The 21,870-nt window shown below is 40.7% G+C and overlaps 1 protein-coding gene across 6 annotated transcripts in view; it reads left to right on the forward strand.

The window, feature by feature from the left end:
* slc20a2 (solute carrier family 20 member 2) overlaps nt 1-21,870 on the forward strand; it is a 53,129-nt gene that overhangs the window by 20,848 nt on the left and 10,411 nt on the right. For all 6 annotated transcript variants that reach the window (XM_074670891.1, XM_074670896.1, XM_074670890.1 and 3 more), the window contains 8 exons: nt 7,700-8,257; nt 11,239-11,379; nt 11,869-11,954; nt 13,574-13,670; nt 13,875-13,994; nt 16,439-16,669; nt 17,191-17,827; nt 18,060-18,245. In XM_074670891.1, the coding sequence (XP_074526992.1) occupies nt 7,969-8,257; nt 11,239-11,379; nt 11,869-11,954; nt 13,574-13,670; nt 13,875-13,994; nt 16,439-16,669; nt 17,191-17,827; nt 18,060-18,245 (1,787 nt within the window). In that variant the 5' untranslated portion in view covers nt 7,700-7,968. The remainder of the gene's footprint in view (nt 1-7,699; nt 8,258-11,238; nt 11,380-11,868; nt 11,955-13,573; nt 13,671-13,874; nt 13,995-16,438; nt 16,670-17,190; nt 17,828-18,059; nt 18,246-21,870) is intronic.

Genomic DNA, 21,870 nt, shown 5'->3' on the forward strand with positions numbered 1-21,870 from the left:
TATTCAGAGTCCGACTGGCTAAACAAAACAACACCAAACACTTACTCAATCTATCAGTGACAGAGATCGTCTGCATTCGACTGAGCTGCCTCAGATTATTATTCCAAACAGGTCTCCTAAAAATGTTTGAGCAAACAAATCTTTTCTTTCCTCGTCGCTACAGGTTCTCAAATTGAATTGAGCACTCAGAGGGAAATCTCTAGTGTATGTTCCCCCGTCTCAATGATCAGCAAAACAGCAACATAATCATGCCGTGCATTCTTATCCTGGTAGCAAAAAGCAATTATGATCACCACTGTTGAGTCTTTATTATTGCACTGCTGCCTCTGCTTGTTTTCCTATTTCTAACCCAGGCTGGGAAATTATTTCCAAAAGATACTGATGTATGTGGAAATACTCATCCAAGGTAGATTAAAAGAAATTTTGGGGTTAATTTTCACTTTCTGGACAAATGGAGGCGACAATAGCAAAAAACCTTCACTCATGTTGCGTAACATGTTATACAACAAAGTTTTTCTGTATTCGACTTTTTTAATTTGTGAAGAAGTCTTTTTCCTTTTAAAGTTTCAAGGTCCCAGTGACTCACTCCATTCAGTGTCAGAGTGAACTCATGTAGCCTGCGATGCTTAGTATTCCTTTTATACAGCCAGTCTATTTGCAAGAAGTCTATTTTATGTGAGCTTTAGCGTGCACCGCTCACACATACGTTTGAAACTGAATCCACAGCACAGGCTGTATTCTCTAAGTGGTTACTGTACGTACTGATCGATTCATGTGGAGAGTCACGGCAGGGTTGTTGACTTGCTATTGAAGGACACAGGGTCAAATACCTCTTCCTCTGAGAATGTTAGAACATTCAGGCTGTAGCAGCACACAGGTGTGTTTTGATGTTAACACACATTTTTTATCATGTTGGACTCTTAAGAGTGGTCATCTACTCGGATTTCTTACTCCCACTTCCCTAAAGAGCAATAGAGGGATTATTAGTCTACGTCATCTCGACCGCAGAAGCAGCTTTTAGCTCCAATTGATTCAGATGAGTTACTGTTTTTTAAACACTAAATTCAACCTGTTAGAAGCATCAAACTGTACGGTTTTTCGGGACAGCTGTCAAAAACAATACTACACAGTAGAGGCAACTTCTGTCAAGTTTCGTTACAGCGCAACCGGTGTTTCGGTGTTATTAGCGACCATGCTAACTGCTGACTTTCAGCCAATGGCAGCCGTGATTAACGGCCGAGAGTCACCAGTTAACAGGGTCACACTTTACACTGATACACCAGCGGCGTCTGCGTGTGTGCTATTAAATGTGCCGTCTTTATCCAACCTCAGTTAACAAGGTTTGACTGCAAACAAGCAATAATAACTGCTGATTCTCAAAATACAGATTTGACTTTGCTTATTTAATGAAAAAGTTGGTTTGGTGCTGAAGTAGACAGGTAATAATGAGTGAACCTATAAATAATGATTAACAGAAACAGATTTTATGACCAAAGTAAAATCAGGGAATATTATGAAACGATGTTTACATCCTGGTATGTCACAGTCTGATAAGTGTCCCCGATAATGCAGTCATGAGCATCTTGTGAGAGTTGTGTTTTCTCTCTGGGTACACGCCAGGTTTCTCTGCTTAAAACGTCTGCCCACCAAATATCTGTCCACTTGCTGATCTGTTTTGTCCACTCACTGCTATTTCACAAACCTTGGAGCATTCTGCCGTCCATAAAAGTGATGACATTAAGTCAAAAAATGTGTTATTTGGTGGTTAACTCCTCCACATCGGTTGACATATAAATTGCGCGCGCATCCCTCTATAGGAACTTTGTTTGCACCCCTCTCCTGGAATTAATCAGAGCTTATTTTTCTGAGGTTGCATTGTCTCCATGTTGCATGAAAGAAAGCTACAACTACTTCCAAAAGAGAAGGTTCAATACTTTGAAACAACTTTAACTTTTTCATTTTTAATAGAGTTAAATATAACGTTAAAAACACTGTAATGTCTTTATTTTAAAGAATGTTTTGCACATAGTGCTCAGTTAGCTTGGATTAGCTTTGCTTATTTCCAGGTTAGCAGTTTTGCCCTGATTCCAGTCTTCATTCTAAGTTAAGCTAATGAGCTAATTTTTAAATTTTATTTCAAATTTGAGAGTGGTATTAGTCATGCAGCTCTCAGCAGGAAAACAATGTAAATGTTCCTCAGAATTTCCATAAACAGTGCTGAATATTTCTTCCGTTGCCCTCAGGTCGCTGAAGTCGGCCCTCAGAGAGCTGCACTCTGAACGCCCTCTGCTTCTTAATACTGAATGTGTCTAATGCAGAGAATGAATATTCCCAGAGGCACTGAGTGAAGTTTAGGTCTCCATCTTCACCATCTTATCACTCTTAATTTGAGGGATTCTTTAAACACTTAAGCTGAAGGTGGAAACATATTAAAAAAGAAATTTCCTTTGAAGAGAGAAAACGATCAAACCAAAGTTTCACAGATTATTAGACTTAAGCTTCTCCTACATATGACTGTCTAATTGGTCTCTGGGTCTTGTGCGGTTATTCTGAGTATTACTTCATTAAGAGTCTGTACCCTGTAACCATGGCTTAAGCTGTTAGAGCTGAAGCACATCATTCCTAACATCACCTTTTAGATAAGTTTTTACATTCTTCTGGCTTAGGGGAGTGGTTAAATCTCCTGTAGCACAGCCGTCTGTAAGAGGACTACACACATTACCACCTGACTGTACTGTAAAAGTTCCACCCATGGAGAAAATAGTTTTTATGTGCACAACTGGGAGTGGTGGTATGTGAGCTGGTGTTCATGTGTTGCAGTCGGATGAGGCGTCAGCTGCAGCTGTCATGAGTTACCAGGATTGGGAAATGTAGACCTGATAGTGAAAGGTCTTTAGCTTGTGTAGTCTGCAGACTGTATAAAACAAGAATGAACTGTATTTTATATCACCTGTTATCCTTTTAAAGAGAAGTTTTGAAGCCCAAAACCAAATTGGAAGTGTTAACTCAGCCTGGCTTTAAATGAACTTCAATCCATGGAAGTATGTGGAGCTGAGTTAAGACTTAGACAGCTGCAACAAATTTAACCATCAATCAACTCACCATGCAACAGATTTTGCAAGTTCATGCACAACTCTTTGCCTTTATATTGTGAATTGTAAAGGCACATGTTTTGCCACTACTACATTTTTCCATAATGAGTTTTTAAAACTAAATCATTTTTTGAACACGAGTGTTTCTAATGTAAGATTTGACATCTTAACATTAAGCTTAATGGGAATTCTTTGACCTTTGTAGCCTGCCTCAAGTGGACACAAAAGGAACTGCAGACATCTGCATTTATACCCTGGCTCCATTTTTCAACAACAAGGGTTACTGCGTGTTTTAACCTCCTAAGACTCAGGGTCCACATATGTGGACATTACATTTCTGCCTCTAAGACCCATGATACTTTTTTTTTAACGAACATCAGACACCAACGCCATGTTGGATGAGCTTCACCTGCTGTGAGCAGACGGATCTAGGAGACAGAGATGGAGCATGACTGAAGAAGCTCAGTCCTGGACCCTGTGGAGGTGGAGGCTGGCTGACTGGAGAATGATGTACAAGCTGTCAGCATCTATTTTCTTATGGACCTTTTCGCCTAATTGCAATTTTTTTTTGGAGGGGGGGGCCTTTGTCTTCTGCATTGTTCACTTAACACAAGTTTTAAGTCATTTTATAGCCAACAAAATATACTGTTAGCATTTAAATAAGTCTTTTTTGCATTTCTAAATTGAAAAAGAAAAAGGAACACTATGAAATTTTACTGACCTCCAGTTGTCAGTAAAAGTAACAAACCATACAGAAAAAAGTAACCAAGGGGTATGGCTCTATGATCTACTGGATGAATCTTTGTCGCCCACAGGGTTTTTTTTTTCCCGAAAATAACAGCATTTTGACTTTTTAAGGGAGATCAAGTTCAAGTTACTATATTCCCTCCAGGTCTGTGTACATAAAACTTTTTTTCTAATTTTTCTCCTAATCCCTAACAGCCTTTGCGATTTGAAAACTGCATTCTGTTACATTGCAATGTCGGTTTAAAATCGATTAATTGTTCAGCCCTACTTTCTGTACACTTTCTTACTTTTGTTTACTTGATCACTGCTATGACTTCAGTTTCATTGTACTTGTTACAATGACAACAAAGTTCTATTCTATCCTATTTAGGGACAATGCCCACATCATCTTTTAGTGATATCACAACATTACACCAACATTTTTAGTGGAAAAAAATATATATATTTAAGTTCAATAACACTACAAACTAACTAATGGAGAACTCATAACACTAATAATAAAACTTCCTGAACAAAGACCAAATTTGATTATGAGTCTTGAGAGTAAAAAGTAAGGATGAGTCATGATTTTTTTTTTAATTATAAGAATATTGATTATTAGACGTATGAGGAATCATAAAGCTCATGTGACTATTTTCCTACCTACAAAACTTCAAAGTTGAACCTTTTATCAGGTTCAAACTAGCTCAACAAGTGTACAACAACAATACAATTTATGTTCAAGATTCATTGATTGTGCTCTACAGTGGCTCAGACTGCTTCCTGTGTTTGTGACTGCTGTGTGGGTGTGTCTGTTTCTGCCTGGTGGAGGTCCATGTTTGACTTTGTGGTCCTCTTGTGGCAGAGGTGTTCCCCATATTAAACATTTACTCAGCTTCTAGTGGGAGACCTTCAGAGTCTCCCACTGTCAACACATTGACTGCTTAACCTATTATTTATACAGCACTTCTCAAAGGTGCTTCAGAGATTTTCCAAGTCATCCCCGAGTATCTCAAAAGTCACTCAGATGGAAATGATTTGTTATAAACTATATAGTGGCGACCGGAAAGTGAGTTTTGGCACTTTTATTGAGGTAACATCATACCTTCAACTGCATTGGTGTATTAAGTCATGAATATTTAACTCAGATGACCTTTTAGTAGCACTTCTCCTGATGGACGTTGGCTGATAGCCGATAGTCTAGAGTCTCAACCTCTGTCTGACTCTGAATCTTTAAGTCCAAAGGCACTGATCCTCCACTCTTATCCCTGGCTGTGATCTCCTTCTGGAAAGAGACGTTACAAAGAGAATTTGCCTTCCAGGATCTGTTAAGCATCTCATTATTTTAAGATGTCTTTTTGAGACTTTGTACCCTCTAAGCTTTCTGCCCCTCAAATAAAGAATAACTCTTTATTCCGTATGAAAAATGATCCTTAGTTACATTTTCCTCTTTTAATAAAATGATCACTATAAGTATCACCTCAGGCCCTACATGCTGACTCATGGAGGTCCTGAGAGGGATCTGATCAAGAGCACAAGTTATTATCATCCTTTTAAAGCATGTGTTGTGGTTCAACAAAGGACAAAGGAGAGCTGTACGTGACCTCAACTGTTCCAGATGGGGCTCTTGGTCGGGAGGTGGGGAGCCATAACTTGCTGCAGGCTATTTGGAGAGGAGCTGCCTGCCCCCACGCAATGAGGAGCCCACGGTCCGTTCATGCCTCGACAACGTGCTGCTCTGGCCTCGAAGCTGTTCACATATAATGCTGCCCATGAACAATTGGCCTAACCATCTCAGGAAAAGTGCAGCCATTAACCCTCATGACATGACTTTGATTATGTGGCATAGACAAAAGAGAAGGAGAGGAGAGAGAGCCCTGATTAAGTCGTTTGTGGTGAAGAGGTTTCTCAGGGACCACCAGAGGCTTCAGTGTTGGTGGCCCCGGCATCATTATCGTCATTATTGTTGATGCCACTGAACTCCACCGGGGCATGGCGGGCTGTTTGTTAGATCACCTCACAACAACTACAGGAAAGAAACTTTAGTTGGTCTATAATAAAAATTTGTCATCTCTTTCATTTCTTTCATAAAAGTTTGTTTCTTTGATCTACAGTGACTTTTTTTAGTTTTTGTCGGAAGCTAGCAAATCTTTAAATTTATAGAAACTGAGGATTATTTTTTTTTCTCCATGACAATACATTTAAAAAAATGTATTATAGGGATGTCCGACACCACTTTTTTCAGAGCAATACCAGTTCGAGTGTTCCCTCTTGAGTACTCACCAACACCACTAGTACTTTTGCTACATAAAATTTTAGTTTAAGTATTTTTTAAAAATAAACTAAAGTTCAAAATGAAACTGTTCAACTGTTACCCTCCCTGGTTCATTTGGTTCATTCATGTTGTCTGAACAAGACCTAACAAGCATTTGCCGTGATGTCAAACTGCGGCAATGTAGTGCCAACTACTGGCGAGGAGGACTTACTTGATGTATGATTTTTTTTTGCCTTAAGTATCGGCAGCCTTGGCAAGTACTACTCGCCCATCCCTGATGTATTATCAAGGGAGGTCAGGATTTTACCAGGCTGAACTCTGTAGACTTATCATTTGTTCTTAACAGCGATTAATTATGATGAAAAAGGAGCAGTGCGCCATTTCTTTGAAAGTTTAGGATGTATGATCTTTGAGCTGAAGTTGCAGCAGTTTTCCTGTGTGTGTGCTAATTTTCAGCATTCCCTTGGGAATGGAGCTCTGAAAATCCTCATAGATGTGATAAAGCTGCAAACTAGTTGTTGTTGGTGCCAGATGTTTGGTAAAGAAATTGTTGTGTTGAATCCAGATGTTTTGAAGTCATTTGCAGATTTTTAAGTATTAAATATATTTTGTCAAAGTAAGAGCTCTCTGAGATGTTTTGTTCTCTCTTGTATAAATTAACTTTCCAGATCCCCTAAAGTGCACTTTTTCCTCTCCCACATCACTGCTGATGTTCTTACTGCATTGCAGTCTTAACATAAATCCTTTCCCTGTTTTTTTCCATTTTGTACTGCAGCAAAACTTCAATTGTGTTTGAACTTGTACTCTAAAGCTTGTTTCAAAACTTGTGTGCACCTTTGACTGTTTCCCAGTGAGCACAGTGGTGTGGCAGCCCTGCTGAGAGCGAAAGAGCAAAGATTAGAAGGGTAATGTTCGTCACGCAACCAGCATCCACCACCAGGCTGTCGGTGAAACGGCTTGTAGTTAACATTTCAGGTTTAATCATGCGTACACCAGACTTTTTTTTGCGAAGCAGTCTTGTGATGTAAAACATCTGATATCTCTGATGATTCTGGGTGTCAGTCATCTACGTGAGATAATCTGCTGATATGAAAACAGTAAATTTTACAGCCAGGAGAGGAGCAGTAAAACAAGAGCAGGTTTGGCAGAGAACGTCCCGCCCTGCTGTGTGAGGAGAAGGTGTTAATAGTCCACTCTAACATTGGAAGCATCGCTCACATCTCACTCTGGACACCGGGGGCTTTTTATAGCCTCTCCGCTGACAGCAGGCCCTTCTGATCCGCCTGATTTAATTTCTTTGAAGTGCAGACTATGATTTCCTATTGTGGCTATCAGACACATCCTCAGCCTCCCCCAGTGTCGTGCACTGGAGTGTCTCCTCTGTTCTAAAGCAGTCCTGCCGAGTCATCACTTATCTCAAATCTCCAGTTTATGCCTTTAATTCCTCTCCCCTCCTCTCCCTTTTGGCCCGTCCCCTCCTTTGTTTTGGGTTTTTCTGGGGAAGTCACATGGAGGTGTTGTCAGACGCTAGCTGCAGTTGAAGAAGAGTCATCATGGCTCATGACACTAATCTGTCTTTGTGTCTCCTCTCTTGTTTTTCTTGCAGGTGAAGGAACGTGCAGACAGGCTGTCTCACACTAAGCTATGGAATGCTCCCTGCACCCGCCATCATTAGTCTCCAATCTTTGGACTGAGCTCCAAACGCTTAGTTAGCGGCTGTGCTTCTCCCCTCGAACTCTTTATCACCAGGGGAAGAAGAAAAGGAGCGGGCTTGACAAGTCCTCCGCTACAAACGCACAGAGCACTTCTTTTATTTTATTAGAATATTTAAGATTGTTTTTCTCCGCTTGGATTTTTCGCTGAACACGCATCAAGATGGATCTGGAGCCGTATCTGTGGATGGTGATTACTGGTTTCATCATCGCCTTCATACTGGCCTTCTCTGTGGGAGCCAATGATGTGGCCAATTCATTTGGTACAGCTGTGGGGTCTGGAGTGGTCACGCTGAGGCAGGCCTGCATCCTGGCGTCCATCTTTGAGACTCTGGGCTCCATGCTGCTGGGGGCCAAAGTGGGGGAGACGATTCGAAAGGGCATCATAGATGTCACGCTGTACAACGAGACGGTGCCCGTGCTCATGGCAGGAGAGGTCAGCGCCATGGTTGGTAAGTCGGCTGAATCTGGCCTCCAGTTTACGTCTGTATGATTGAAGAGCTTTAACCTACAGCTGTGTTTAGGCTCCTACTTGATTTTTCATTTTCAGTCACTTTTTACAGATGTGTGAAAGGAAAAATATATTTAATATCGTTGGGTTTGGGACTACCAGGAGATCAAAACAAGGATTTCTGAAGCGTCTACCACTGGCTCCAAGAAACTGTGGTTCACATTTTAAAGGATTGACAACGGTTTATAGACACAGGGATAGGTTCTAACATAAACAATGAATGGACAACTGATGAATTATGTAATAAAATGATTCTTGAAAACTCAGATGTTGAGTTTGAAAAAGATAAAACATATGAAAGACATATATTATTCCCTTTTTAGTTCAGCGAACGGGAGACTTAACCCTAACTCACTGTTTTAGGCAAGATTTGACCTTAAAGTCAAGGAAAATGGTTGTTTTTGGGAATCTTGAAACTGTCAGGCCATGTTTATGGGGGGTTTTATGGGACGGTGGGGGTGGAGTTAAAAAGGGGGGCCTCAACAGTGTCACAGAAAGGATTAAGAAACCAATGATAATCCAAAATTCTGTTGCATAATTTTCTTCTAAAGGATTCAAGGAGTTTTATCATCTTACTATCACACATTTACACATGATAGCACAAAATTTCACTCTCAAGATTCTGGTTTTAAACCCAATAAATAAACAAATAGGGATGCACGATATTATCGGCACAAAATCGGTATCGGCTGATAAAAGCTTAAAAACACGTTTATCGGTATTGGCAGATATGAAAATTTCTGCCGATAGGCACAGCCGATAAGGTGCTATTCAGATAGCACCTTATTGGATTATTATTATTTTCTATCTGTAGAATAAGCTCCTTAAATAAAATGTAGCACTTAATTTATTTGCACTGCAGAGCTCTGTGTCTGTCACCAGGTTGTTACAGTAGCTCTAAAGTAATCAAATGCAACTTGGTTCTGTTTAAAAATGCATTGTACATTTAAAGTTCATGTGATCTAAAAAAAAATATTTTTTTGTATTTCAATACTGAATGTCTTGAGTTTGAAAAAATAATACATTTCTTATTTATGGTAAAATCAAATGTTTTTTGTCTTGTTTTATGCATGTTTCTTAAACAAATAAGAAAAAAACAAACAAACTTGTGATTATCGGTATCGGTATCAGCCAAAAGGGGTTTCGATATATCGGCATATCGGATATTGGCAAAAATCCAATATCGTGCATCCCTATAAACAAACAATATGTTAAAAGGGAAAAAAAAAGGATAAGGAAGAATTGAACTTAATAAATGAAATATACTTCTGTATAACTGAACACAAGTTATATCTTTAGGGGCAGGTTTTGTAAGTCCTCTGCTGAATAACCACATGAATGTGTCAAGTCATGTAAATCCTGCCACCTATAAACCCATCCTGCACATTTCATTTGTAGAACAACCCTGATATTATTTTCAGGCTATTGAAAAATGTGTTACTTCAACACATTTCCCTGCAGGAGGACTCAAACTGAATCAAACCTCTTGAACATCTCTGCAAAGCTCTGCAGTGCTGCAGTCAGAGCTCCTGATGCAGCACTCTTTCACTTTTTGTCCAAAATGTTCAAAAGCAAAGAGGCTTCCCTCATCGTCTTTATTGGTTTAAAGTTTCAGGTTTTCCCTGAAAAAAACAAACAAAAAACAAACAAAAACATATATTCATTTGCCACTCTAACATAGCGAAACTGAGCTACGTCCTCAAGTTACTTTCGGAAAGTTTTATTGTTCTTCGTAAAGTTCAGTTTATTGAAGAACAACTGCCTTCATTTCCTCCAACAAATCTTCCTTATTGAATCATTGAGAGACTGTAAAAAATGTTTTTCTGTTTTTACTGAGTTGTAAAACAATTTCAAGACAAATAAAATCAAACAGAGTTGATCTCATGATGGGAAGTTTTGGGTAGCCCTGAATTACCTCGCAGATTTCTGGAAATGCCTCCCAAAAATGGCCTGTCCTCACATTAAAACTCATAGAATAGAAAAGATTAATTATTTATCTCATCTACAATGAGGCACCAGCAGGAATTGTCGAGCAACAGCACAGGTCTTACACATAAACATCACATTACCTCAGCCTGGTGTGAACGGCTGAGAACAGAAAACAATGGAGCCCCGTCCAGACAGTCCTTATGGATAAAGCGATATTATGTTCAGGGGATTCCCAGGTGGCTGAGAAATCAGGTGCGGCAGGGCAGTTTTCTTCGTCTTAAACGGGAAACAGCTTTATCTGGCATATTGTTCAAAAAGGACGTGACTTGTTTTGATGAAAGCAGGGAAATGCTTTAATTTTTTCAGCCACAAAGGAGAATGGTATTCACCTGTCAACTTTAAAAAATGCTCTTGAAAATGAGACACTTGAGGTCTACATGTTAAAATAATATTGAAAAAATGAAACTTTAGTTAATGAAGTTAAAGAATGTGGTAACTGTTATAACGCTTCTTTCAGTGCTTCTCATATCTGAAAGATTCGTTGTGCAGTAAGTGTTGTTAAAGACATGAAATTGAGAGTTAAGAGGGCTGCTCTTATCGTTTCTCCTTTAGTAATATTTAATGCAAGGTCTTTTAACCAGCATGTTAAAACTATTTAAGTTTTTGTTATGATTTGTAAAACTACGGTGATGAGTGATGAATGATATCACATCAAGAGTTTTCATGTTAAAAGAAATTAAAAGCACAGGTTCAAAAGATACAAACTGATAGTTTTAATTTTCAACTCTTCCAGAATTTAGACCCTTACTTAATTGTGTTTTTTAAACTAAAATAAAGATCTAATTCAACGTGCAGCAGGCTCTTATCAAAGAAAGCAGAAAAGCAGCTTGTTTTTCTTTCCTTCTGCTTGTTTCAGAGCTACTTTTTGTGGGAAGCAGATGCAAATTAAATATGACAAATGTCCTGAGATCTGTGTGTCTGTTTTGCCTCTAGGATCAGCAGTCTGGCAGCTAATCGCCTCCTTCCTCAAACTGCCAGTCTCCGGGACTCACTGCATTGTTGGCGCCACCATCGGCTTCTCCATGGTGGCCATCGGCACCAAGGGCGTCCAGTGGATGCAGCTCGTCAAGATCGGTACGGGAGAGGCTGAATGACATTTACATAATAACCTCTGCGTGCATATGTGTGCTGTACCCAGAAATCCTGCTGAATCTAAATTATAAATGAGCACACAGGGATTCTTCTGTCACGGTTAAAGCAGAGTTTGACTTTACAAAGGTTTCCTGTAATCATCAGACTTTGTTGTCAGCAATTATAACACCCTTTACCGTTTTACACAGTGAGAAATGTACTTCAGAGGAGCAGGATAACGGATTTCTCCAGCATTAGGAGCCTCAGAAGAGCTGCAGGGTGTGCAAAATGCTCTTCTGCTTTATCTCAGAAAGTCTGTGGTGTTTATTAACCACAGCTTCATTTTAGAGTCTGAACATGCTCCTTGGGAACTCTCAGGCTTTTCATGGAAGTTTAAGAAATGACTTAATATGATCTCAAATTCATGGAGGACTTATATTTTAAAAGCAAATGTCTAAATGTTTCTGATGTCCTCCTTTCCTCCCTCTCCAGTTGCATCATGGTTCATCTCCCCCTTGCTCTCTGGACTCATGTCTGGACTCCTCTTCATGCTCATCAGACACTTCATCCTCAACAAGGTGAGCTTACTTCTTCATTTACTCTTCAACCCCAAAAAACAAAACATCAACAAGCAAAAAAAATCCCTCCTTTTATTTTCATTTTATTATCAACCTCAAGAACATTATAGTCAAGAAATTGTTTTATAACTTCCCTTCTCAGGATTATAGCAGTATGATTTTATGATTGTCTGCTATCCGAGTTTGTGTGACATTGACACCGTCAGCATGTTGAGTGATGAGTTATGCGTGTACACGGGAAACTTGTCCAGAGAACTTCAGTGCAGATAAAATCCATTTGATTTGGCAACATTCACAGATCTGCTGTTATGTAAGACACAATCTCTGGCAGACCAGGAGAAGAAAAGTGTTGTAGATCATCATAAGGTCACAACTGCAGGATTATATGTGAATGAGTCATAGGATGATGATTTGTCATCTGGACTGGAGTTACTGTTTCTGTGGAGGGGTCAAAGTGAGGATGAGTTTATCTCCGTCTCTGCAGACTGTTTGCATCTCATTAGTCAAACTGTCTGTGGTGTTTCAGCAGCAAGTTCAAGACGATGAATTAATTTCCAGAAGTGAAAAGTTTGACACAACAACAACATGAAACACTCCATAAACCGCACCCGTTGATTCAGAGTGAACAGCCTGATATCAAGTCATGTGTTTTCATCACTTTGACACCTGTCCATTGACCAGAACTGAACTTTTGTTCCCTGAAAAAATATCAAAGCAAAATTTCAAGTATTGATGGTGCAAAGTTTTTCAAAAACAACCCTGTCACACAAGTTTTACAAACAGTAGTTATGGTGGTAGATTCCAGACACTCTCAGTAAGAGAACCTGAAGGTGTCAAAGGGATATAGAATAGAATAGAATAGAATAGAATAGAAAATACTTTATTTATCCCCGAGGGGAACTTCAGGATATAGCAAGACAACAGATTTGGACTTTTTGAGTAATATTTCTAATATTTAATTCTTGTCTAAGACCATGAACAGCCTGTAAAGGAATCATAAAACCTTGTTTAAATTTATCATCAGTGAAAAAAACACAGAAATCCAGCTCTCTGCCATGTCAGACCAAAAATCCAATATGCTCATTAGAGAAGCTAAAACAGTTAAGATTGAACAAAATCACTGAAACTGGAAAAAGTAGATCAATAGTCCTGATCAATTGTAGTATTTTTAGCAACTTATCTGATCAGAAATATGTTGTTTTTTATTCATCGCATGCAGGGAAAAAGTGTTTAGAATGATAACTTTTTATTTTATTGATTTGAAAAACTCATCTGCAGATATTGTTTTACTCAAATCAACTCAACTTTATTTGAGAAGCATTTTAAAAACAACCACAGCTGAAACAAAGTGCTGTACATAAAAGATGGTGCAGGCATAAATAAGTAAATAGATAAAACAAATAAGTAAATAAATGATTGTTCCATTGTTCTTAAAAACAATTTAAGAACAATAAAAATATTATTAAAAACTAAAAACAAACCATATACCACTAAACAGCCAAGGAATGAAAATGGATTTTAAGACTTTTTTTTTTTAAACTGAACCTCTTTAAAACACAGTTGTTTGAATCATTGTTTTAATCTTTATACAAAGGCTCATGTGTGTTGTTTCCTCGCAGGATGACTCTGTCCCCAACGGCCTGCGAGCGCTGCCCCTCTTCTACGCCTCCACCATTGGGATCAACACTTTCTCCATCCTGTACACTGGAGCCCCATGTGAGTGCTACAGGCCGCTTATATCCTAATAAAGATGAAACCTGACACCGATGTACGATCAAATTATCGTCTCAGTCCGAGCTGATGCTGCCAATGTGTTAGCGTGCTCAAAATTCCCTCTGAAGGTGTGATAAGAGTAAAGCTCTGAAGCGGACTGTGAGAGGTTTGTTGCTGAAGCTGACTGAGTGTTTCTTTTGATTGCAGTGCTCGGGTTAGAGATGCTGCCCGTGTGGGCCATCTTCCTCATCACTTTAGCGGAGTCGCTGGTCTGTGCAGCTCTGGTCTGGATATTTGTCTGTCCCTGGATGAGGAGGAAAATAGCAAGTAGGTATCAGCATGTGTGTGAGAGTGTGTTTTTGTACTTTTGTTTGTGTGCCCACTCTTTCTCACGCCATCTGAAACCCCAGCACTCTGACCCGGGTCTACTAACAGAGCTGGAGCTTCTGCGTGCTCGCTCTGTGCCCTGACACCAAGCAAAGGATGCCAGGGGATGTGTTGGCCCCTGCCAGCCCTGCTGAGGCCACTGAGACAACTCTATGAACTCTGTGTACTACTCCATGGCCTGCAGTGCAGAAGGCTTTCAGATCAACATTTGGAAAAGTTTCCCTAATGGGAAAATGGGCCTGCAGCAAAGCAGACAACATGAAACATATGACGCATGGTGTAAAACAACGGAAAGATCAGTTGGTGGAATATTTGAGAAAGTGCTGGACAACAGAAAGGCAAAATCCACCTTATGCCACACAAAATACAGTTACATTTCAGTGTTTTCCAACAATCCACAGAGTAATCTGCAATCCCTTGAGCGCTCTTTAGCAAGTCTGGCATGGTGCAGAGAACAACACATTACTGGCATATCTGATCAACCATATCAACATGGATAAATAAGGTCATTGAGCCAGTTTGGTTCATGCCTCATGAGGTTAGCCTAACCTGCAGCCCCTTTCCTGTATGTCACCCCACTCTTACCTTGTTCCCTGCTCTATCCACCTGTCCTCTCAGAATAGAAGCATAAAAAGCCAGAAAATAACAAAAGAAAGGAATGAATATCCATGCCAAAGCTTGAAATAAACTTTTTCCTGAAATTTTCCTCGTCCAACAACACACAAGTGTGGCAGATTTGACCTGTGGCAGACCCCTGCATGCCTGTGAGGATTAGAGGTGATGTTATCGGCCCTAATCTGGAAATTACTGCATCTGTCAAAATGAAACAGGCCAGAGCTGAGTTTGTGTATTCCCACTCTGGGTTGTTTTGAGGAGTATGGGGGGCATACAGTCTATCAGCATTGGGATTACTTTGGATCAGCTGATGGCTGTATTTGTGTTTGTGGAATGCTGCTGCATAGTTTCCACTTTTAATGACCTTAACCAAGCTTTTCTAGCTGCTGCTAACGTTCATTGATATTAGAGTAACATTACACTTCTGATAACATTCATTAGGAAAAATTACAGGTGTTATGATTATGCATATTAAGTGCTTAACAGGTAAATTCCTTTCTGTGATACTTTGTCCTCACTCAAAGTTCTCCAAAAGCTGCATTTGATCAGTCTGTGCTTCACTATGAGATGATAAATGATTTCTTAGACACGTTTAAATCTGACATAAAAATTTTAGAATAGAATACAATAGAAATGAATTGTCATTGTAACAAGTACAACAAAATTGAAATCACAGCAGCAATCAAGAAAACAAAAGTTAGAAAGTGCACAGAAAGTGCAAAAAGGTCCATAAGAAAATAGATGCTGACAGCTTGTCCATCATTCTCCAGTTCAGCCTCCACCTCCACAGGGTCCAGGACTGAGCTTCTTCAGTCATGCTCCATCTCTGTCTCCTGGATCCTGTCTGCTCACAGCAGGAGAAGCTCTTCCAATGTGGCGTTAGTGTCTGATGTTAGCTCTGTTAGCCATGTCTATGAATAGCATGATGGTACTCTGCTCTGGTATTTCCTCTGTTGCTGGGTTAGCACAGCTAGCTCGTCCATCTCATTGGAGATAAATCTTACGTTCCCAATAACGATGGATGGAAGGACAGGTCCATGTCATCCCTTCTTAGCTCACACCTGAGAACCAGCACCTCGTCCTCACCTTCTTCTCCTCACCTTGTGGGAAGACATCAGGCCTTACACCAGTTAGCATTGACATGCTACAGACTGCTAACTGCTGAATTCACATGTAAACAATGCAGCCATGGTTACATGTAGGATCTCCAGACAAACACAGGAGAAAAAGTAGTAAAAATATCAACCACAAAAAGTTTGGTGTCCATGACTAACAAATATGCCATACAAAGTAATGATCCACTCCAAATACAAAGATGACGAACAAGAGAAGAAAAAAATTACAAGAAACAGATTAAGAGAGAGCTGCTGCAACAGGCAGCCATAGCTAACAGGGCAGCACCTAGCAAACATAATAAATAAATGATGATGAACATTTTGATAAACATTTTGTTTGCATTCTGAAAAAATTTTGGATTTCTGTCGCATCGTGACACTTTGTTTTCCTAGGATAATCTCTCATTTTAGTCTTAGAATTCCTTCAGTTGCAGAGCGGTCCTGTGTTTCACTGGTAGAGGCTGTTTTCAGTGTTTTGAAGCAGCTTCAACTGCTTTGTCACGAGCACTTGTCTCATATCATATGTCATCAACTTGATTTACATAATCAAGCCTGGTCTGGCCAGCGATGTTAACACAAACAATAGGCCACAGGAAACATGCAATTCTTGAATTCTTGAAAACACCTTTTACATCATCTTGTGATCCCTTGCAGGTCGACTAAAGAAGGAGCAGGCTTTGTCGAGGATCTCTGACGAGAGCCTCGATAAGATACCTGAGGAGGAGGAGGAGAGCCCAGTCTTCAAGGAGCTACCTGGGGCGAAGGGCACAGACGAGGCTGTGTTGCCGCTCACCGGCAGCAGTGATCGTAGCACTCGTGAGTCCAGCGGAGAGCTCACAAACGTGGCCAACGGAGGGACTGTGCTTCCAAACGGCAGGGTCTACGGTAAGACAAGAGGGACACTTCCCTTTAGAAACACAAAAAAAGAATCTGTGTTCTACTTTTTATGGATTTTTGAGACCTACAAATATTTACAACTTGTAATTAAAAAGAAGCGAAAACAAAAGCCTAGCAAATCATAAAAACAATGATAATTTGAAATAGCTTTTATATTAGGTTCCATAGTTAAAATTTAAAGAGCTATATTACCAGAGTCTGTCTTTGATTAAATGAAAATAAAATGACTCATTCTTCATAAATAAGTTTCTTAAAAAGTTCAAACTTGTAAAACGAAGTATGTTTTCTCAACCTTTCATAGCCTTGTTTTTTTTTTAAACGCAGCAGTCAAAGGTTGTATTTTCTTAAAAAACAATCTTGTCAACAAAAATTTGTGGGAAAACTTCAAACCTTATGTCTTGTGTTCTTTATAAATGACTCGTTTGAAGCATCCAGCTCCTCTTCCTGTATGTTAGTGATGAAACTAAGTAGCTCCTTCATGCCTGACTTCTTCATCCTCTCTCCTCCAGGCCGGACTCATTCGATGACCAACGGCTGCCTCAAGTCCCCCATCTCTAACGGCAGCTTCAGCTTCGACGGCCACATGCGCAGCGACGGCCAAGTCTACCATACAGTGCACAAGGACTCCGGTCTGTACAAAGACCTCCTCCACAAGATCCATCTGGGCCGCATGGATGACAGCGACCGCTCAGGGTCCAACGCCGGCCCTCCTGACAACAACTACCGCCTGCTGCGCCGCAACAACAGCTACACCTGCTACACCGCAGCCATCTGCGGCATGCCCGTCCAGCCGCTCATCCGCACAGAGTCACGTGACGACAGTGAAAAGCTGGTGGGAGAGGGAGGAGGCAGGAGCAACAGCGTGTCCTACTCCAAGAAGAGGATACGCTACGATAGCTACTCATCGTACTGTAACGCTGTGGCAGAGGCAGAGATCGAGGCAGAGGAGGGTGGGGTGGAGATGAAGCTGGCCACAGAGCTGGAGGGAGTTGAGGAGGAAGGAGGTCCAGCTCCCCTGCCTCTGGACGATCTGGCTGAGGAGGATACCGAGGAGAAAGATAAGCCCGAGGTGTTCCAGCTTTTCCACTTCCTGCAGATCCTCACCGCCTGCTTTGGTTCCTTCGCCCACGGAGGAAATGATGTCAGGTGCTGCCTCCTGCTGCTTATATGTCGTACAACATCCAAATAAATCACACCCTTATTTATCAAATCTATGATCCATGTTTCTGCCTCAGAGAAAAACAGTGAAGTAATGTTGCTGTAAGCCAAAATAGAAAACCAGCCTCACTGCTTTGAAATAACCTTTCCCCTGATCTTCAGTCAAGTGTAAACTTTTGGTTATGGCCGATAGTTATGATCCGTTCTCTGACCTTTGCAGTAATGCCATTGGGCCCCTGGTGGCGCTGTGGATGATCTATGACCAGGGAGGTGTGATGCAGGATGCCGCCACTCCTATCTGGCTGCTGTTCTACGGCGGTGTGGGTATCTGCTTCGGCCTGTGGGTGTGGGGTCGTCGTGTCATCCAGACTATGGGGAAAGACCTGACTCCCATCACCCCTTCAAGGTGAGAGAGCTGACACATGGGAGTGTGTGTGTGAGTCTGTGTGTGTGTGTGTGTGTGGTGAGAGAAATGTGGAAGAGAAAAAAGAAATCTCCAGCGCTCTTGTTCGACTTGCTTTGAAAGCCTCGCCGTGCTGACGGGCACAGGTCTGTCCAATAATTGCTCCTTTGGTGAGTGTTTATGCGCACACAGCTGTTTAAAAATGCACACACACACACACACACACACACACACACACACACACACACACACACTCAGAGTCTTTAATAAGGCTGTTAAATGCTATTGAACCAGTAACTGCTATCCCACTGACAGTAAAATCCATAAACCTAAAGCAGCACAATCCCTGTTGGAGTGGCTTCTCTGCTGCCTCGAGAGCTCTCCGTTTACAGGTACCGTAAACTTTTCAGACTAATCAAGTGCATCTCTCCAAATGAACTGCTCCCTGCTTCCAAACAGAGCTGCTGCTGCTGCTGCAAATCATTTACAACTCAAAACCTGCAAGTAACATGTTTGACTTGTGTTCTGTTGGTTTGATCTGTATTTGTATCTACAATCTCGGAAGAAGAGCAAAATGGTTGTACATGATTTACTTAAAAGATGCTGTGAGGACTATCCAGAATCAGCAGTGGTTTTTCTGGGATAGCTACTACGTTTCCCATGAGCACTATCATGCTCTGTCTGTGCTTGTTTTGGAAGCTATTGAAGTCAGACTTTTTTTTAGTACAAGTTTTGATTGTTCAAGACAAATTTTGAATGATGTAATGTGTTGATTTCTAGTTACATAGTTATATTGTTTGAAATGCGACAACAATCAAACTTTATAAACTCAGTCTGTAGCGTGTTGAGCAAACTGTTTAGTGTTACTTACAGTAGCCACGTATACATGGACCCAAATATTCTGCTTGCATTTGTTGTATTTGCTCAAACGGAAAGAATTTAACCTTTGTATACACCTCATTCCGAAAAAAAAGTGCCAATCTGAATGGACATTTAATCGGTTTCAAAGGGGTGGAATATTCCTTTCCCCAAACCGATTTAGGTTTCATGTATCCACTCAATCGGAAAGTTGTCAGGGTACGTTCTGTCAGTGCATGCTCAGATATGACGCAAGACGCAACTAGAGACGTTCCTCAACTTTAAAAATGGTGGCGAGCCGTCAGCACTGGACTGCTGCAGAAAGTTTGTTTTTGATCCAAAACTTTGAAAGAAATGAACATAATTTAAAGAATGGACGGATGACAAACTCGCAATACGGAGTATTGCAACACCGTGATAAACAAACACCCTGCCCTTAAGCTTTGATAAATCACGTGATGTTTACGTTTTTCTGCGCATGCCCCATTGACTATTCTGTCTGATTACAGCGGCGCGTGTAGACCAGAGATTGGAATATTCCTTTCCATGTATACTATTGTTTTCGGAAAAGTCATTCGGAAAAATTCATTCGGAAAGACGGAAAACCCCTCGTGTAACGGTGGCTAGTGTCGTGAAAATCTGTGTATCGGGATTTTTTGTTTGAAAATAGCAAAATTGGGATTCTTTGTCAAAAAATATTTTTTTCTTTCCAAAGTCAAATTCTACATTTCCGTCTTTGTTTATTAACTGAATTATAAAAAAGTTACCACTTTTCTCAAGCAGAGGGTGAAATGTTTCTCTCTGACTCACGTGATGTGCATTTTATGGAAAAATATGGACCCTGAAATAGTCTGTGGAAATTATCATCATAATTAAACTTTTAACATGGTCTGGTGTTAAAAAAGCAAAATGAAAATCGCAAAGCTCGTAAATATCAAAGAATCGCAGTTTAAATCAAATTGGCACCCCAAAAATCGTAATAGAATCGAATTGCAAGAATAGTATAATGTCCCAGCCCTATCATCTACCAACTCCAACCTCACCAAGCAGAGCTAATGTAACCTCACTCTGCATTTTATTGATCAACTCTTAAGTTTGAACAGACCACTGCACACAAACAGTTTAACCCATGTTTTAGCCCGTGCTCTATCGCTCTCATGTTTAGCTTTTGCTCTTCTGTCTTTTTTCTGTTTGACAGTCCGGCTCTAGTGTCCACCTTCACTACATATAAATCAAAGAAATTGTTTTTTCCTGGAAAAATGACAGATATTGCTTCTCACTGCTGAACTTTTCAGTTGTCATAGGGACTTTCCGTCTTCGTCCAACCCGACCACAAATAGATGCTGAGAGAAAGCATTTACTATTTCAAGATCACTTATTAAATCCTCACTGTGCCTTTAAATGCATCACCTTTTGTGATGTATTTGGTGATAAATTCATCATCTTCCAAAGCTCTCAAGCTAATGGCACATTTGACAATAACCTCAAAGAGTCTAATCTTTGAAACATGTTTTAAAGGAATAGTACCCTCTATTTTTCCTCTGCCCTTTTCCTTGTTACATAATGATGATGAATAAATAAGTAAACAGTGTATAACACATGAATTCTCAGGGCTCACTTTGTCCTCTAACCTCAGCAGCGGACATCACGCAGCCTTAACCACTGACTGTTGCTCCTGTGTCCTTGAGACTGATCTTTCTCTCTCCCTCTCTCGCTGTCATCTTGCTTCCCACACATTATCTGAAGAGAAAGTGTGCGTGTGTGTGCATACCTCAGTGGTGTTTCTTGTATCGTGTCAGCTTAAAGAAGCCAGGCTCTGTGCCTGTAGGTTGTCATGCAGTGAGTGCACTGTATGTGAGCGTGCATGCATGCAAGTTGAGGTTGAATTGTCCCAGTTATTTATTTGACAGAGTATGTGTGTGTGTGTGTGTACTCTGTTGCCTGGAAGGAACATCACACAGGGTTTCAGGAAGTTGTTTGGCATTTTGGATGGAGAGAAGTGGAGCAGGGCAGGCCGAGGGAGGGGCAGAGCCGCAGTGGGAACCCTGGCCTCTCCAGTGTAACCACAGAGAGAGACGCCAGCCTGACTCCTTCTCTTTGCACTTCTCTTTTCCCCCTCTGCCCTCTCTTTCTTCAGATTCCTTCCCAACCTCTTCTTTAACTCTCCATCTTTGAGGTTAACCATCTTCTCCTTGCTCTCACTTCTTCCATGTCTTAATTCCTTCTCATTTTCTTCCTCTTTTGTCTTGTTTATCAGCTTTTCACCTCAAAACTTTTCCTCTCCTCTTTTATTGTCCCTCTGTGGCTCTCACGCTCACTTCCATCTCATTATTGTCCACTCTTTCTTTATACTCCTCTTTCCTGGCCCCTTTTTTTTCTCTGTGCCTTAATTCTTTCTTGCTTAATCTCCGTCTTCCATCACTAGCTTCGTCTTTTGCCAGGACTCAAAGACAGATTCGCTGCGGTTCACAGCTCTAAAGGTTCTCTGTCTGTTTCTAAGCATCCAGCTGACAAAGAAGTTTGTTTAGGGACAGGAGTGTGTGTGTGTGTAAGCGTGTGAGAGTGTGTGTGTAACTGTCCGTAGTCTGTGGTCCATCATATATCTGAGCAGGCACAGTGAGCACTTGTACAGAGCCGTTTATCACAGTGATGAGAGGTTTCCTATCTTGAAATATGGATTTTCATCAGTGTGCACAGCTGCAGGGACAGACTGCTGCTTCATGTGACGCTCAGTAACAACCACACATACCAGATCTTTTAAGATCCCATT

The sequence above is a fragment of the Halichoeres trimaculatus genome, unplaced genomic scaffold (genome assembly GCF_033239565.1).
Source record: "Halichoeres trimaculatus isolate MK-OKI-2021-1 unplaced genomic scaffold, fHalTri1.1 fHalTri1_scaffold_5, whole genome shotgun sequence".
Taxonomy (NCBI): Eukaryota; Metazoa; Chordata; class Actinopteri; order Labriformes; family Labridae; genus Halichoeres; species Halichoeres trimaculatus.